The sequence below is a fragment of the Salvelinus namaycush genome, chromosome 34 (assembly GCF_016432855.1).
Source record: "Salvelinus namaycush isolate Seneca chromosome 34, SaNama_1.0, whole genome shotgun sequence".
Classification (NCBI taxonomy): domain Eukaryota; kingdom Metazoa; phylum Chordata; class Actinopteri; order Salmoniformes; family Salmonidae; genus Salvelinus; species Salvelinus namaycush.
In genome coordinates, this window is record NC_052340.1 from 30,419,871 (window position 1) to 30,438,766 (window position 18,896).

The 18,896-nt window shown below is 46.5% G+C and overlaps 1 protein-coding gene across 1 annotated transcript; it reads right to left on the reverse strand.

Moving 5' to 3' along the window:
• Positions 1–6,329: 6,329 nt before the first annotated feature.
• LOC120028481 (2-acylglycerol O-acyltransferase 1-like) lies at positions 6,330–11,397 on the reverse strand. Its single transcript, XM_038973685.1, has 7 exons — positions 11,368–11,397; positions 9,975–10,095; positions 9,665–9,843; positions 8,342–8,546; positions 7,900–8,074; positions 7,108–7,307; positions 6,330–6,484 (listed from the first exon to the last, which is right to left on the reverse strand). The coding sequence occupies exons 1-7, from the start codon at positions 11,395–11,397 to the stop codon at positions 6,330–6,332; spliced, it is 1,065 nt and encodes a 354-aa protein (XP_038829613.1).
• Positions 11,398–18,896: the final 7,499 nt, after the last annotated feature.

The following is an 18,896-nucleotide window of genomic DNA, read 5'->3' on the forward strand; positions in this document are numbered from 1 at the left end:
CTGCCTTAGCATTCTGGGAACCTGGTCTGTAGGACAGATTGAAAACAAAACGGGTAAAGAACATGGCCCACCTTGCCTGGCGAGGGTTCAGTCTCCTCATCGCCCGGATGTACTCCAGATTGCGGTGGTCAGTCCAGATGAGAAAAGAGTGTTTAGCCCCCTCAAGCCAATGTCTCCACGCCTTCAGAGCCTTGACAACAGCCAACAGCTCCCGGTCCCCCACATCATAGTTTCGCTCCGCCGGGCTGAGCTTCTTTGAAAAGAAAGCACAGGGGCGGAGCTATGGTGGCGTGCCCGAGCGCTGAGAGAGCACGGCTCCTATCCCAGCCTCGGACGAGTCCACCTCCACTAGGAATGCCAAAGAGGGATCCGGATGAGCCAGCACGGGAGCCGAGGTAAACAGAGCCTTCAGGTGACCAAAAGCCCTGTCCGCCTCAGCCGACCACTGCAGCCGCACCGGTCCCCCCTTCAGCAGTGAGGTAATGGGAGCTGCTACCTTACCAAAACCCTGGATAAACCTCCGGTAGTAGTTGGCAAACCCTAGAAACCGTTGCACTTCCTTTACCGTGGTGGGAGTCGGCCAATTACGCACGGCTGAAATGCGGTCATTCTCCATCTCCACCCCTGACGTGGAAATGCGGTGCCCTAGGAAGGAGACAGACTGTTGGAAGAACAGACATTTCTCAGCCTTGACGTACAGGTCATGCTCCAACAGTCGACCAAAACACCCTGTGCACCAGGGACACATGCTCGGCACGTGTAGCGGAGTATATCAGAATGTCGTCGATATACACCACTACACCCTGCCCGTGCAGGTCCCAGAAAATCTCGTCAACAAAGGCCTGGAAGACTGATGGAGCATTCATCAACCCATACGGCATGACGAGGTACTCATAGTGCCCTGAGGTGGTACTAAATGCCATCTTCCACTCGTCCCTCTCCCGGATACGCACCAGGTTGTAAGTGCTCCTGAGATCCAATTTTGTGAAGAAGCGCGCCCCGTGCATTGACTCGGTCGCACTGGCGATGAGAGGCAGCGGGTAGCTGTACCTCACAGTGATCTGATTGATACCTCGATTGTCAATACACGGGCGCAGACCATCCTTCTTCTTCATAAAAAATAAACTCGAGGAGGCAGGTGAAGTGGAGGGCCGAATGTATCCCTGGCCCAGGGATTCGGAGACATATGTTTCCATAGCCGCCGTCTCCTCCTGTGACAGAGGATACACGTGACTTCTGGGAAGTGCTGCGTCTACCAGGAGATTTATCGCACAATCCCCCCGTTGATGGGGTGGTAGTTGAGTCGCCTTCTTCTTACAGAAGGCGAGAGCCAAATCAGCATATTCTGAAGGGATGCGCACGGTAGAGACCTGGTCTGGACTTTCCACCATAGTCGCACCGATGGAAACCCCTACAAACCTCCCTGAGCACTCTCGTGACCACCCCTTGAGAGCCCTCTGTTGACATGAAATAGTGGGATCATGACAGGCCAACCAGGGTAGGCCCAGCACCACGGGAAACACAGGAGAATCAATAAGGAAGAGACTGATTCTCTCCTTGTGACCCTCCTGCGTAACCATGCTTAGTGGAGCGGTGGCCTCCCTAATCAGCCCTGACCCTAATGGTCGACTATCTAGGGCGTGCACAGGGAAGGGCATATCCACAGGAACAAGGGGAATCGCTAAACTATGGGCAAATGAACGGTCAATAAAATTCCCAGCTGTGCCTGAATCTACGAGCGCTGGGAATGTGGGGAAAACTCAGGAAATTTGATAAACACATACATGTGAGCAACAGGGGGCTCTGGGTGAGCCTGGTGCCGACTCACCTGGGGTGACACAATAGTGCCCTGCCTGCTGCCTCGACTCCCTGAGGAACCTCCCCAGCACCGACCAGCAGTGTGCCCTCTGCGGCCACAGATGGTGCAGGGAATGGCCCCTCTGGTCGCCCTAAGCGCAGCACCTCCCAGCTCCATGGGCATCGGAGCGGAGGTGCTGGGGGATGGAACTGACAGGCCCCGATCCGGACGTCCGCGGGTAGCCAGCAGGTTGTCCAGCCGGATGGACAGGTCCACCAGCTGGTCCAACTTGAGGGTGGTGTCTCGACAGGCCAACTCCTGACGGACGTCCTCGTGCAGACTGCACCGGTAGTGATCGATCAGGGCCCTGTCGTTCCATCCCGCACTGGCGGCCAGGGTCCGGAGGTCCAAAGCGAAATCCTGCGCGCTCCTTGTCTCCTGCCTCAAGTGGAACAGATGTTCACCCGCCGCTCGACCCTCAGGCGGGTGGTCGAAAACTGCCCGAAAGCGGCGGGTGAACTCTGCGTAATGGTCCCACTCCAGGGCTTTGCCTGAGAGGCAGGAGACGAGGGCGGACATGCTCTCACGTCCCGAAGGAGCCGGGTGGACGGTCGCCAGGTAGAGCTCAGGCTGGAGTAGGAACCCCTGGCATCCGGCAGCCGTCCCATCATACTCCCTCGGGAGCGCGAGCCGAATCCCGCTGGGACCGGGTGAAGGAGTGGTGGACAGTGGGGCCTGCTGTAGTGGGACTGGTGGAGGTGCTGGACGACCTCCTACTCTCTCCCAACGATCCATCGTTTGCAGCACCTGATCCATGGCGGTGCCCAGACGTTGCAACATGGTCACGTGCTGCTGGACGCGTTCCTCTACGTTCACAGGGAGGGCGTCTGCTCCTGCTGACTCCATTCTTGATGAGTAATTCTGTAATGAGATCTGTGTGTAGCTGGTGTAGAGGAGTCAGGCGCAGAACAGCAGATATGAGTAAATAAACGTACTTTACTCAACATATATAAATGCAATACAAAAAAAAGAGCCCACATTAACGGACCGTACTACATACAAACAATTACTCACAAACTGACATGGGGGAACAGAGGGTTAAATAATGAAAAAGTAATTGGGGAATTGAAACCAGGTGTGTAAGACAAAGACAAAACAAATGGAAAATGAAAAGTGGATCGGCGATGGCTAGAAGGCCGGTGACGTCGACCGCCGAACGCCGCCCGAACAAGGAGAGGGACCGACTTCGGCAGAAGTCGTGACACATAGTCAATGATGTGTTCAATCGAATAATGCATTGAAGAGTTGTTAAATGCCCAATGCATACATTTTTATATCAATATCAAATCATTTCTGAGTATTAAGTGCCTTACTAAAATAGATTTCCATTAAAATGGGCAAAAATAGCTTTTTAGCAAAAAATTATTTTGCTAGGACTGTCTAGGAGTGGTCCGAGTGGAGGGGAAACTGAAAATATACCGGCAGAAAGGTTGGGAAATCATTGTTATTGGTCTATTAACCAATTAACCGAATGGTGATGTCACCATGGAAAGCCGAAACTCCCGCCTTTGCAAACCTGCTGATTAGAAGGTCCTGTGTAGAGTGTATTTTCAACCAGCGACTATCAGGAAATAACACTAATAAAAACAAAACCACACTTTTACAGTGTTAGTTTCTTCAGCTGTGTACAATGTGATACAAAACACAGGGAAACGGAATTTTGACTTCACTGGGCCTTTAAAGGTTTAAGTAAAGAAAATATGTTATGAGTAAATAGATTACAAGAGGACAACTCAAAATCTGACAACAGTATCTTTGTATTTATACAAAATGAATAACATTTGGACTTTAAAACACAGTTATGCACACGTAACAGCCCTACATTAGTTTATTCTCACATCTAGAAATATATTAGCCAATCCATGTCTTGGGAATTTAGTAATATCTTTGAGAGAGTAACCACCTATGACGTCTACACTTTCCACAGAATTCTGTCCATGTCATGATCCACTGAGTCAAAGACTCTACATGTTCTAAATGTTAAATCCAAATCCCATTGCTCAATGTTCAATCCCTTACAATGCAATCCTGACCTGATTCCCTTTCCAATCCGTATTTCATGCCATTAACAAAATCTCACAGCACATTACCTGCGATCTTACAACCTATACTGTATGTGGCACTGTCTATTTATCATACAGGTTTAAGACAATGGCATAGCAGGGGTTCATCTTGGCAGCATCTCTGTGCAGTAGCTCAGACAGTGTGGTCTAAATTTAACGCTAACGTCATGTGACATGAATGTCTGCTCTATTTTAGAATTGCTGCCTGCTCCCCTCAGGCAGAAAGAGAGACTGGGAGTAGAGAGAAGCACGACACACTTCCCAGGACCGCAGAGAGACTAGCACGCAAACATCACCTATGAAGCCCTGCATGCATTCCCTTGGTGCAGCAAACACAACCTGACATACCCCATTTGTGTCTTGAGGTTAGCAGGAGGAAAGAGCTGGTCATGAATGGAGCGTGATATCAAATGATTTTCACCCAACTGTACAATATTTCTCTACACTATATACCTATGCGGACTGTATAAGAGAGCGAAGGATCAGAGTGATGGCCTTTTGACTGTTTATATGTGTGCAGACAGTGCATATGGAAAGTATTCAGACCCCTTGACTTTTTCCACATTTTGTTACGGTTGAGCCTTATTCTAAAATGTAAAAAAAATCCCCCTCATCAATCTACATACAATACCCAATAATGACAAAGCAAAAACAATCTTTTAGAAATGTTACCCCATCATTTTTACCCCTTTACTCAGTACTTTGTTGAAGCACCTTTGGCAGCGACTACAGCCTCGAGTCTTCTTGGGTATGACTCTACAAGCTTGGTACACCTGTATTTGGGGAGTTTCTTCCATACTTCTCTGCAGATCCTCTCAAGCTCTGTCAGGTTGGATGGGGAGCGTCACTGCACAGCTATTTTCAGGTGTCTCCAGAGATGTTCGATCGGGTTCAACTCCGGGCTCTGGCTGGACCACTCAAGGACATTCAGGGACTTGACCCGAAGCCACTCCTGCATTGTCTTGGCTGTGTGCTTAGGGTCATTGTCCTGTTGGAAGGTGAACTTGTGAGGTGTGGAAACACTTTGTTGCTTTTATGGATTTTGTCTTGTTGCTTTTTCTGCTATGTTCTCTGTCTGTCTGCTACATCTTGCTTGTCCTATGTTGCTCTGCCTGTGCTCACTGCTCATTGATTGTCTGTATTGTTAATGTAATTGTTTTTAATAACCTGCCCATGGACCGCGGTTGAAAATTAGCTGGCTGGCTAAAACCGTCACTTTAACTGAAACGTTGGTTAATGTACACTGTCCCTGTAAAAATAAAAATAAACTCAAATAAACTCAAATCTTCTTTCCCTCGATCCTGACTAGACTCCCAGTCCCTACCGCTGAAAAACATCCCCACAGCATGATGCTGCCACCACCATGCTTTACCTTAGGGATGGTGCCAGTTTTCCTCTAGACGTGACGCTTGGCATTCAGGCCAAAGATTCAATCTTGGTTTCATCAGACCAGAGAATATTGTTTCTCATGGTCTGAGAGTCCTTTAGGTGCCTTTTGGCAAACTCCAAGCAGGCTGTCATGGCTTCCATCTGGCCACTACCATAAAGGCCTGTTTGGTGGAATGCTGCTGAGATGGTTGTCCTTCTGGAAGGTTCTCCCATTTCCACAGAGGAACTGGAGCTCTGTCAGGGTGACCATCGGGTTCTTGCTCACCTCCCTGACCAAGGCCCTTCTCCCCCGATTGCTCAGTTTGGCCGTGCAGCCAGCTCTAGGAAGAGTCTTGGTGGTTCCAAACTTCTTCAATTTAAGAATGATGGAGGCCACTGTGTTGTTGGGGACCTTCAATGCTGCAGAAATGTACCTCTCCCCAGATCTGTGCCTCGACACAATCTTGCCTCGGAGCTCTACGGACAATTCCTTCAACCTCATGGCTTGGTTTTTGCTCTGACATGCACTGTCAACCGTGGGACCTTATATAGACAGGTGTGTGCCTATCCAAATCATGTCCAATCAATTAAATTTACCACAGGTGGGCTCCAATCAAGTTGTAGAAACATCTCAAGGATGATCAATGGAAACAGGATGCACCTGAGCTCAATTGAGTCTCATAGCAAAGGGTCTGAATAGGTGTGTTTTTATTTTTAATATATTTGCAAACATTTCTAAAAAACTGTTTTCGCTTTGACATTATGGTGTGTTATGTGTAGATTGATGAGGAAAAACACTTATTTAATCAATTTTAGAATAGGGCTGTAAAGTCACAAAATGTGGAAAAGGTCAAGGGGTACTTTCTGAATGCGCTGCACAATATGTGTGTGCAAGTATGCACATGTGTCCATTTTCTGTGTGTGCTTATATGTATGTTTGCATTATGTTTGTTTGAATGTCTGTATCAGTGTATATGGGTCAGGAGCTGGTTGAATGGTCCAATCCTACAGTGTAGGCTATCTGAGCTTATCTGGTCTGGTCAGGTGAAGATGAGGTGCTGGTTCTCTAGGATCCCGTACTCAGCCTTGTGCTGCTCAAACAGCTTAGCCAGCGCCCCCAGGTAACAGCCATGCAGCCTGTCCACCTCATCAGACGAGGGGCTCACGTTCCTTTCCACCACTATGGGCTCTCCCACTGAGAGAGATAGAGGGAGGAAGGGAAGGGGTGGAATGGAGAGAGGTAAGGAGGGAAAGATCGAGTAGAAATACAGAGGGGATTCAGTGAGAGCAGAAAATGAAAGGCAGAGGAATTATAGAATGTTCAAATGTAGTGACTCAGAGGAGGAACTGGAGAGAAAGGGAGAGGAAGGATAAAGGAAGTGGAACAGAGGGCAAGACTGAGGACAAAACACATGAGGTTACAGCTCTGAGGTAATTTGATTGGCTGTAGCCCAGTGACCCTTCACCGTGGGTGGCTCTGTTCCAGCTGGTCATGATGTCCTGGCTGACAGCTGCTGCCACAGTTACTGTTACCCATAACACAGTCACCTATGAACCAGTTTACCAGTTTGTCATATGTCGGCTGTTCTCTCAGTGAGCTTTTATTTGACCATCTGGGTGATGACTAGCTAACTAGAGGAATTCATACAATCAGAGCACTGTGACTGCACATTGTTTCTGAATGTTGTTTGTAAATAGTTTTTGGAATATGTTTCCCCATAGACAGAAATGGGTCATATTTTAGTCTCTATTCCCTCTCGTCACCCATCTCTTCCCGTCACTTTCCACCCATATTATCTCCCATTCCCCACCACTCACCGATGGTGTAAATGGGTTGTCTGAAGGGCATGAAGCCCAAGCTGTACTGGAAAACCCCCCGGGCGTGGAACAGAGGCAAACTGAAGCCCAGGGTCTTCCTCATGCCCTCCTGGATGGTACGGACCAGGGAGCCCTTTGGGTTCTTCAGCTGATTAAACAGATCATTCTCCCCAAAAGAGAACACTGGCACCAGATGAGCTCTGCACACAGGAGAGGGTGAGAGAAGTCTGCATTTTTACCAGCGGCATAATTTCACGTTTGACTGCAACCTTGTAATTTTACATTTGTGGTTGTTTGCAAAATCTATGTATTTAAATGAGATCTGATCCTTTTTGGATGTTTTGTTATTAAAAAGAATATATGTTCCTGTCATTATTGCTCCAACTCCAAAGTCATCTTCGGCTCACACCAATCTATCTGAAGTGGAATGTGGAGTGCCTACCCATAATCCTCCTGACCCGAGTGTATCTTAGTTCTGTTTTTAACAACTAAATGCCGAGTCAAATTAATGATTCTTTCAAACCTCTGAGCGGAGGCATAAATCTTTTATTTTAGCAGGTGTGTGTGTGTACAGGAAATATTACAGTGCATTTCCTTTCACCTCAACACATCTGTCATTAAAAGCCCTGGGGTTAAGATTCATAGTTCACTTCATGGCCTACAGTACATTCAGTAATGGCCCTTACGGAGGAGGTTTCAGTCAACATGAACATTTCTAATACTTGATTATAAACGAGACGGTTATAGATGAGGAGTAGTTGATAGGAAATAAGGCAGGAACGATGCACTCACCCACACCTGAGAGCAATCTTGACGAAGCCCTTCCTGTTGAGGGCCTCCAGGACGAGGCTCCCAGGCCTGGCCTCCAGGGACTCTGCCGCCCCACCAATCACTATGATTGACACGTTTCCCCCTCCCTTCTGGCTCAACACGTGGGTAAGACTCTTCTTGGAACAAGAGACAACCCCTTAGGGGAAGTGCAGCACAGTATATTTAGAACAAATGTGGGCCAGGATTTTTTTTCTTCACATGACAGGGTTTATTAGAAAAAACTTCTAATATCTTCAATATGAAGAAAGAATTGTTGACAAACTAAAACTGCACTACAGTGTGCACACACAATGTTTGGACCTTTAAATGTAATTTAACAAACCTTAAAAGCCTATTGATAGTGTTTAAATCAGAAAAAACAGAAGCATTGTGGTGGAATAAATAAATCCCTAACAAGGTTCACCTGAGGACATGAGATAGTCCCGGAAGAATGGGAAGCTGAACCAGATGCCGAGGGTATGCAGGTAAGGAGTCATTCCTGGATAGAGCTCCCGGAAGCCTGTGTATTCAGTACAGAAATTCCCAAACGCTCCGGCGACCAGGATTCCGTGAGGATGGAACCCCATCAGGTAGTTCCTCTCTGGGTCTAGGTCACATGTCTTAATCAGCTGACCACAGACAAGACATGAATAGTGAGAGGACAATGGATAAGACACAGGTTGAGTTCCTGCCTGACTAGATGTTAGCTAATATGTTAAATACATAACCAGGCCTTGTAAGATCAGCGGAGGCTCCTCAGAGGAGGAAGGGGAGGACCATCCTCCTCAGTGAATTTCATTTAAGAAAGTGATAGTTTTAGATAAAATTATACTAAATATATTCACGTCACCAAATAATTGATTCAAACTTACTTAGCTATCAAATGCAGCTAGCTAGTTTAGGCTTTGGCTTGGAAAGGTTTTTTCACCTGGTCACATATGCCTGGTCACATCAAATGTTGTGCATTGAAGTCCACAAGCGAAGGGAAAAGGTAAGAGGAAGGGAGCGCATTGATGCGAGAAGGAATACAGTGTGACTGTTATGAAAGTGAACTGTGTTTACGTGTGATCAGGGGTGTATTCATTCCGCCAATTCTGTTAAAAAACTTTTCTTAAACAGAACGAAACGGGGATAAGCATACCTGTTTTTTTCCATTAGAAACTTTTGTTTGCAACTGTTGGACTAATGATTACACCCTAGATCAGCTAGGTGCAGGCATGAGTGTGCAAGGCGGTATTTATTGTGTCACTGTCTGTCCATGTGTCACTGTCAGTCACCTCAAATGTTTTTACACTGCAATGTAGTCGGGCAGGAACTCAACCACAGAATGGCTGGATGTGACAGGGGGCTGGGCCTTTAGCCATGGAAATACCATGATGTACTGGCCAATGACCTCTTTACAATGGCTTTGACCTATTTGAGCTATTAATACACCAAAGGGCAGTGGATAAAGAGTAGGTAGGCAGTCATGCTTGCTTTGAGACAAACGTCCTCAATTATATTTTCATCAGTCAGTTAATCGGCATTTGTATACAAATTTTGTTATTGTTGTATACAAATTGTGTTATTATTAATCCAACATGGAATTCAATAAGGAATTCTGAGTGTCTTTACACAGTCTAAATTATAAAAAGAATGGTGTTATAACCTATTACTGTTGATAATAATGAGGCTTTATATTAATTGGCCTCCATGCATCATAAAATGCATTGGCTAAACAACCAGAAAACGTCATAAGCCTACTTACATGGATGGGGAAATAGTCTCCGAAGTGTTTCCACACGGTCCAGTGGCGTACCCAGTCAGACCTGCGGCCCCCAGCCTGAGGTGTGTCCCAGTCCAGGTAGAGCCACAGGGCATACAGAGCAGCCACGTGCCAGTATCCATTCAACACGATCACAACGTACACACAAAAACAACACTGCGCTAGACAGATGGATGTGCAGAAAAATATGGGCATCACATAAGCAAGCACTGACTTGAATTGACCTCAACCCTAGGCCACTATGGTTATGATTTGCTGAAGATGAGGAAGTGCGCAGTAGCCTACCAGTTACCTCCAAAGAGAAAGCAGAAGACCCATTGAAGAACTGCAGCTGTCTGGAAACGTCGGTTGAGCGGGATATTCAAGGGTGCAAACTCAATCTTCACCATGTCTGCGTTTCCCACTCCCGGGTTCTAAAAGGATATCAGGGGAACAGAGCAGAGGAAGGGTCACAATCTTATGCCCCTGTCCTTGCCAAAATCTTTTTATACTTAGCAGCTCTAACAAGGCGGTCGTCCAAGTTCGTGGCATTTTGGCGAGACTTCAGGCGCAGGACTATTCAAGTCAAATACAAATGATAGGCTATACTCATTCTTGTGTGCCTGGGTGCTTACAATACACTTTACTTTATCAACTTCCAAAACACTACTCTAAACGTGATTGCTAGATCAGGCTTCGGCCTGTTGTTCTAGCATCATCTTGTGGAAAATGTGAAGTACAAGCAAACAGTTTAATTAAGTACACCCAGAGAAGAAGAGGCGAAGCAAGGTTTTACTCTGCCTAAACTCTGTCTACAAAAATAAGCCCACGAATGAGGAATTTTTGAATGGAGGTCAATGAGAGTGTGTCTAACTTGGTCTAGAAAAATGTAATTGCCAATTTGCTAGGGGAGTCTTATTTGATTGAATAGAAGTTTCGTAATGGTTAGGTTGTTATGAATGCATTGATACACTTGGCATTTTGGCGACTTACCCAAAAATGACTTTATATCGGAGTTGTACCTGTTGTCATCATGGATATAAATCATTTTAGCATGGACATTGTCATTGAGGGCTTCCACCATTTTAAAGTAGTCAATTGGGTGGGGATTCCTACGAGTTGAGAGCATTCAGCCAATGAAGAAGAAATTGACTACATTAAAATGGAGAGGGTATCAATGGCACTGTCCATACTGTCACAGATGCTATAATGGCACAGACATAAAGATGAGTTCTCTATCAATTTAATTCAAATGGCTTTATTGGCATGGGAAACATGTGCTTACATTGCCAAAGCAAATGAAATAGATAATAAACAAAGGTGAAATAAACAATTAAAAATTAACATTACGCTCACAAAAGTTTCAAAAGATTAGTGACATTTCAAATGTTATATTATGGCTATGTAGTGTTGCAACAATGTTCAAGTAGTTGAAGTACAAAAGGGAAAATAAATAAATATAAATATGGGTTGTATTTACAATGGTGTTCATTGTGTGTTCAACAGGTCACAAATCTTGATGCTGTGATGCCACACCGTGGTATTTCACCTAATAGATATGGAAGTTAATCCAAATTGGATTTGGTTTCTAGTTATTTGTGGGTCTGTATAATCTGAGGGAGATCTCTGTCTCTGTCACGCCTACTCCCGCTCCCTCTCTCCCCCCATCATTACGCACACCTGGACTTCATCATCACCTTGATTACCTTCATCAGGAAGTATTGGTTTGCTTTCATGTTCAGTACACATCCAGTACACTGCTCCCGCTACCCCTCCCTACCGCTCGAGGGCGCCAGGCTGCCCATCATTACACCCACCTGTCACCATCATTACGCGCATCGGCGCTTTATTGGACTCACCTGGACTCCTTTACTTTAGTGATTGCCCCCTCTATATCTGTCTGTTCCTCAGTTTGATCCCGGTGTCAGCATTATTGTCGTTATGTTTTCCTTGTCCAGACGCTGTCCTTGTTTTGTTTCATATCCGTTATACATTAAATGTTCACTCCCTGTACTTGATTCTCAAATCCCAGTGTCTGTCCTCACAGTTTAGTTCATTTGCCTTGCATCATTGTTACTAAACTCTCCTTCTGCACCTGCTTCCTGACTCCCTGCATAACAGTCTCTAATATGGTCAGACATTTGGCAGGAGGTTAGGAGGTGCAGCTCAGTTTTCCCCTCATTTTGTGGGCAGTGTGCACATAGCCTGTCTTCTCTCGAGAGCCAGATCTGCCTGCGACGGCCTCTCTCAATAGCAAAGCTATGCTCACTGAGTCTGTGCATAGTCAAAGCTTTCCTTAATTTTGGGTCAGTCACAGTGGTGTGCAGGTGCGGGTTCCGTACACAGGGCCTGCTGTATGTCGGCATCTATGTCCCACACCACTAGCGCGATGATACGGAAGGGAGGGATGATGGAGGTCTCCTCTCCCTGCCTCTCCTCTGCATCATAGAGGTGAGACAGGGCGTCCGCCTTCATGTTCTTCGAGCCTGGCCTATAGGAAAGTGTAAATTGTAACCTGGCGAAGAATAGAGCCCACCTGGACTGTCTCGGGTTTAGCCTTTTTGCTGCCCTGATGTACTCCAGGTTGCGGTGGTCCGTCCACACCAGGAAAGGGTGTTTGGACCCCTCCAGTCAGTGCCTCGATGCCTTCAGAGCCTTCTTAACCGACAAGAGTTCCCGGTCCCCTACGTCGTAGGGTCCCCCTACGTCGTAGTAAAAGGTGCAGGGTTGCAGCTTTGGAGGGGTTCTGGTGCGCTGGGACAGCACTACCCCGACTCCTACCTCGGAGGCATCCACCTCGACGATGAAGGGGAGTGAGGGGTCGGGATGTGCCAGCACGGACGCAGAGGTGAAGCGTGCCTTCAGCGTCTAGAACGCTCTCTCTGCCTCCGCCGTCCAACGAAGCCGCGGGGGACCTCCTCTCAGCAGGGAGGTAAGAGGCGCGACCACCGAACTGAAGCCCTGGATGAACCTCCGGAAATAGTTGGCGAACCCCAGGAATCGCTGGACTGCTTTCACAGAGTTAGGGATGAGCCATGACCTGACTGCGTTGACGGGTTGCTCCTCCATCTCCACTCGCTCCGTGGATATGAGGTAGCCCAAAAAGGACACGGACGGCTGGAAAAACAAACATTTTTCTTGTTTAACATATACAGTTGAAGTCGGAAGTTTACATACACCTTAGGCAAATACATTTCAACTCAGTTTTTCACAATTCATGACAATTTAATTAATCCTAGTAAAAAATTCCTGTCTTCGGGAAGTTAGGATCACCACTTTATTTTAAGAATGTGAAATGTCAGAATAATAGTAGAGAGAATTATTTATTTCCGCTTTTATTTCTTTCATCACATTCCCAGTGAGTCAGAAGTTTATATACACTCAATGCGTATTTGGTAGCATTGCCTTTAAATTGTTTAACTTGGGTCAAACATGTCGGGTAGCCTTCCACAAGCTTCCCACAATAAGTTGGGTGAATTTTGGCCCATTCCTCCTGACAGAGCTGTTGTAACTGAGGTTTGTAGGCCTCCTTGCTTGCATACGCTTTTTCAGTTCTGCCCACAAATTTTATATAGGACTGAGGTCAGGGCTTTGTGATGGCCACTCCAATACCTTGACTTTGTTGTCCTTAAGCCATTTTGCCACAACTTTGGAAGTATGCTTGGGGTCATTGTCCATTTGGATGACCCATTTGCGACCAAGCTTTAACTTCCTGACTGATGTCTTGAGATGTTGCTTCAATATATCCACATAATTGTCCTGCCTCATGATGCCATCTATTTTGTGAAGTGCAACAGTCCCTCCTGCAGCAAAGCACCCCCACAACATGATGCTGCCACCCCCGTGCTTCACGGTTGGGATGATGTTCTTCGGCTTGCAAGCCTCCCCCTTTTTCCTCCAAACATAACGATGGTCATTATGGCCAAACAGTCCTATTTTTGATTCATCAGACAAGAGGACATTTCTCCAAAAAGTATGATCTTTGTGCCCATGTGCAGTTTCAAATCGTAGTCTGGCTTTTTTTATGGCGGTTTTGGAGCAGTGGCTTCTTCCTTGCTGAGCGGCCTTTCAGGTTATGTCGATATAGGACTCGTTTTACTGTGGATATAGATACTTTTGTACCTGTTTCCTCCAGCATCTTCACAGGGTAATTTGCTGTTGTTCTGGGATTGATTTGCACTTTTCGCACCAAAGTACATTCATCTCTAGGAGACAGAACGCATCTCCTTCCTGAGCAGTATGATGGCTGCGTGGTCCCATGGTGTTTATACTTGCGTACTATTGTTTGTACAGATGAACGTGGTACCTTCAGGCATTTGGAAATTGCTCCCAAAGATAAACCAGACTTGTGGAGGTCTTTTCATGAGGTCTTGGCTGATTTCTTTGGATTTTCCCATGATGTCAAGCAAAGAGACACTGAGTTTGAAGGTTGGTCGGAAATACATTCACAGGTACACCTCCAATTGACTCAAATGATGTCAATTATACTATCAGAAGCTTCTAAAGCCATGACATAATTTTCTGGATTTTTCCAAGCTGTTTAAAGGCACAGTCAACTTATTGTATGTAAACTTCTGACCCACTGGAATTGTGATACAGTGAATTATAAGTGAAATAATCTGTCTGTAAAGAATTGTTGGAAGAATTATGCAAAATTATGTAGATATCCTAACCGACTATAGTTTGTGGTTGAAAAACGAGTTTTAATGATTCCAACCTAAGTGTATGTAAACTTCTGACTTCAACTGTAGATTATGCTCCAACATTCTTCCCAGAACAGACCTGACTAACGAGACATGCTGGGCGCGGTCAGCAGAATAGACCAAAATGTTCTCTATATAAACCACTATGCCCCTTCCCAGCATGTCCCGAAACTCTTCGTTAATAAAGGCCTGGAAGACGGAAGGAGCATTAGACAGGGGAAGGCCGTTTTACATTTGTCGCCTGCACAAATGCGCATCAGATTGTTGCCGTCCCTCAAGTCCAGTTTCGTGAAGTGCTGCGCCACATGCATTTGTCCGATGATGGTTGGGATGAGGGGTAAAGGATAGCTGAACTTCACGGTGGCTTCAGTGTTCGATAGGTAATGCAGGGGCGCAGTCCCCCATCTTTCTTCTTAACAAAAAATAAGCTTGAGGAGGCTGGTGATGTAGAGGGGTGGATAAAACCTTTCTGGAGGCTCTCCTGTATGTAGGTCTCCATGGCCTCTGTCTCCACATTTGAGAGGGGATAGACGTGTCCTCTTGGGAGGGCTACGTCAGACAGCATGTCAATGGCACAGTCCCAGGAGCGATGAGGAGGCAGGCGTGTAGCCTGGGTCTTAGATAAAACCCGGTGCAGATCCTGGTATTCCTCCGGTAAATCCACTTGAGGGGCGTGGTCTGGAATTTCCACAGTAGTGGTGTTGACAGACACTGCGAGACACCTCCCCTGACACTCCTGCGACCAACCCAGCAGTCTCCTCTAGGACCAAGAAATAACAGGGTTATACCAACTCAACCAGGGGAGACCTAAAACAACGGGGTGCGTGGGGGTGTCTTTAATCAAAAAGGTGACCTGTTCTAAATGAGTGTCATGGGTCAGCAGAGAAATGGGAACAGTGATGTGATGTACGAGCCCTGTCCCTTTTGGATGATTATCCAGGGCTCAAACCGGAATGTGTGACTGTCGGGGAACCAAAGGAATGCGTAATGCAGTGGCCAGTGCTCTATCTAAAAGATTCCCGGCAGCTCCGGAATCAATCAGAGCTAACGAGAGTGAGAGGCTAGGGTATTCAGGAAATTTAATGGGGAAACACACTAGTTGAGTTGACAGAAAAGGAGAGGAGATCTTGCCTCCTACCTGGGTTGGAGTAGGGGAATTCCCTGGTTTGTCACCTCACCTATTATTGGATAGAGGGCAGGTAGGGGAGAAATGACCCATTTCTCCACAATAGGAGCAGAGGCCCAGATTCCTCCTTCTCCTACGCTCTACCTCGGGCAAACGTGCAGAGCCCACCTCCATCTGCTTTGAGAACAGAGCAGGTGTAGCCATGGGCTCCGGATTCCCGTGCAGGTCTTTGGCGGACCGCAGGAGGTTGTCCAACCGGATAGCCATGCTGATGAGCTGGTCAAGTGACAGATGGTCATCACGGCAGGCTAACTCCATCTGTACCTCCTCCCGCAGTCCGCTGCGGGAAACGGTGACTCGTTCCATCCGGTGGAGGCCGCGATTGTCCGGAAATCCAGGGCGAACTCCGAGGCGGTCCTAGATCCCTGGTATAGTCGGAGTAGGCGCTCAACCCCCTCTCGGCCCTCCACAGGATGATCAAACACCGAGCAGAAGAGGAGAGTAAAGCGCTCATAGGACTCGACCTCGGGTCCACCCGTCTCCCAGACCGCGGCACCACAGTCCAGGGCTCGTCCTGTCAGTGCCGAGATGACAGTGGCAACCCTGTCTCTCGCAGAGACAGCCTTAGCGTAGGGAGCGAGGTACAGGTCGCATTGCGGAATCCCTTGCATCTCGCTGGCGCGCCGTCAAGTGCTCAGGGGTATTCCGCGAACCGGCTCAGATGGGACAGGGGCAGGTAGTGGTGGTGTGGAGGTTGGTACCAGAACCAGTGCTAGAGACTAGAGGGACTGTACATTACCCTCCAAACGCAGGATGGTTGCCAGCACGCTGTCCATAGCGCTGCCGAGTCTGGAGAGACAGTCCTCGTGATGCTGGACTGTCCCTACGATGGTCGCCAGCTCTGACTTTCCCGCTGTCTCCATTTATATTGGGTCGATCATTCTGTCGCGTTGCATAAGGGTGGGAGACAGGCGTAGGAATACGTTTTTTTTTTTTAAGTCTCTACCCAAAACAAAAGAGCTAGGTGTAAACCTCTAAATAATTCACAGGACGAGACCCGTAATAACAAGTGCACAAAATACACGTAACACCAAAAACCCAAATAAAACAGAGCACAGGTACTCACAAGACCAACGGGCATAGGACAATGATCGACAAGAACAATGGGGAACAGAGGGCACATATATACAAATACTAATCAGGGGGAATGGGAACCAGGTGTGCATAAAGTCCGGGGTTGGTGGTGATGATCCAGTTCAGAGGCTGATGACGTAGACTGGAGCTGGAGAACGTAGACTGGAGCTGGAGAACGGAATGAGCAGCAGTAATGGGGGGATCCATGACAGTTGGGGACAGATGCACCAGATCAGCAAACAGTAGACATTTGACTTCAGATTCTAGTAGGGTGAGGCCAGGTGCTGCAGAGTCTTCTAGTGCCCTTGCCAATTTGTTGACAGAGCTATATGTTGAAGAGGGTGGGGCTCAAGCTGCATCCCTGTCTCACCCCACGGCCCTGTGGAAAGAAATGTGTTTTTTGCCAATTTTAACTACACACTTGTTTGTGTACATGGATTTTATAATGTTGTATGTTTTTCCCCCAACACTGCTTTAAATCAGTTTATATAGCAGACCCTCATGCCAAAGCATGAGAAGACTTAGCTTTTATTTTGGTTTATTTGTTTGTCTATCTATCTCTATGCCCTGTTGTTCACACGTATCTGCCGTCTCATTAGCTAGAATGGTCCCACCTGACCTCACCTCCTCCTGCCTGCCTTCCATCTTTGAGGACATGCATTTCCATTGATAGAGCAGTCACTCAAATATCTTGTCAATATAATAGACAATCTTTTGTACACCGCACCACTTTTCAGCAAATAGGTGGGGTATATTATAGTAGTAGGGGCCTTGGTCACACCTACAATTTTTGACACCAGCCTCCACTGGTCTTCAATAGGGCATAATCTAACCGCTTTTACTATCACAGTCAGATGAATTAGGCTAGGCATAATCCAGTGTGATTGTGGATTAAGAAGCCTAATATTTGATAGCCTATCGCAATTATATAACATCAAATATGTTCCAAATACCCGTAGCAATACATGGCTTTTGTTATGAACTGTTTGGTGTAACTGTGTTAGCCCTACATTTCCACAGTCGGCCTATTCCTAGCCCAGTTTAGACCCCAGTGGGACTCTGATCTATCCTTATAACACCACCTTGAGAGTTATTTACCGACCCTTGCCTCTGCCTGTTTGGCAACACTTTTCCCACTTCCGAAGATATATCTGTAATAGGTTGAAGGTTCTGATTAGGAGGTTGTCAATTACTTCGCCGAGTGGGTGCCCAGGAAATAATGAAATACAATTGTTAGATGCTACCACCCCCCTCAAAATCAAAGCCAAACATGGTTTCCATGTTGTGTTTTCACTTTGCGTACACACACCTGTCTGTCCTAGCTAATCAGCCTCGCAATACGAGCACCATGCTACCGCGGACAGGAAGCAGAAAAGAAGTAGAATGAAGCGTGTGCGTGCAAACATTGACGTCCATGGCTGCTTTCAGTATAAAAAAATGTACAGCAATGTTCAATTAAACGGAAACAGTGCTGTTCTGTACGAACAGTTGAAAAACAGGTGGATTTTGGGAACGCTCCGCTGCCCTTTAAATAGGATGCTCATTACTTCAAGCTACACCCTGCCACATCCATGTATCTGTCTGTTCAATAATGTTTTGAGGGAAACTTGTCATATGGGGATGATTTCTGTATTTTGAAAGTTACATAACTTGAAAACTTGATTGTTGACAAGCAAAACATTTTGGGACTATGTCAACAATGGACTAATGAAACAAATACCAAAATATAGTTTTTGGCAGCCCCCACACCTCTCTGATTAAGAGGGGTTGGGTTAAATGTGAAAGACATTTCATTTGAACGCATTCCGTTCTGCAACTGACTAGTGCCACGTTCAAAACAACTGGGAACTGGGAAATCGGAAATCTCCAACGTCCGACTTGAGTGCATTTAAGACAACTGGAACATCGGAAAAAAACGAGCTCTGACTGGGAAACATCTTTCAAACGGTCATCCGACTCGGAATTCCAACTCGGGAAGTCAGGCCTCTATCTAGAGCTCCGACTTTCCGACATGAAAATCACTGACGTCATGGTTGGACCTCGTATTTTTCCGAGATCCCAGTTGTCTTGAAGGCACCTTAGGTATCACCTTACCCTTCCCACCTGGCACTGGCAGACCAACAAAGGTGCGTTCACAATACATAAACGGTTCAACACTGTTATACTTGATCTTCGATAATCCAGTGTGACTGTGAATTAAATATTTGAAATGGCCATTTAATTCGATACCAAATGTCAATTTGAGACTTTTGGTACGAGTAGTACTTTATAC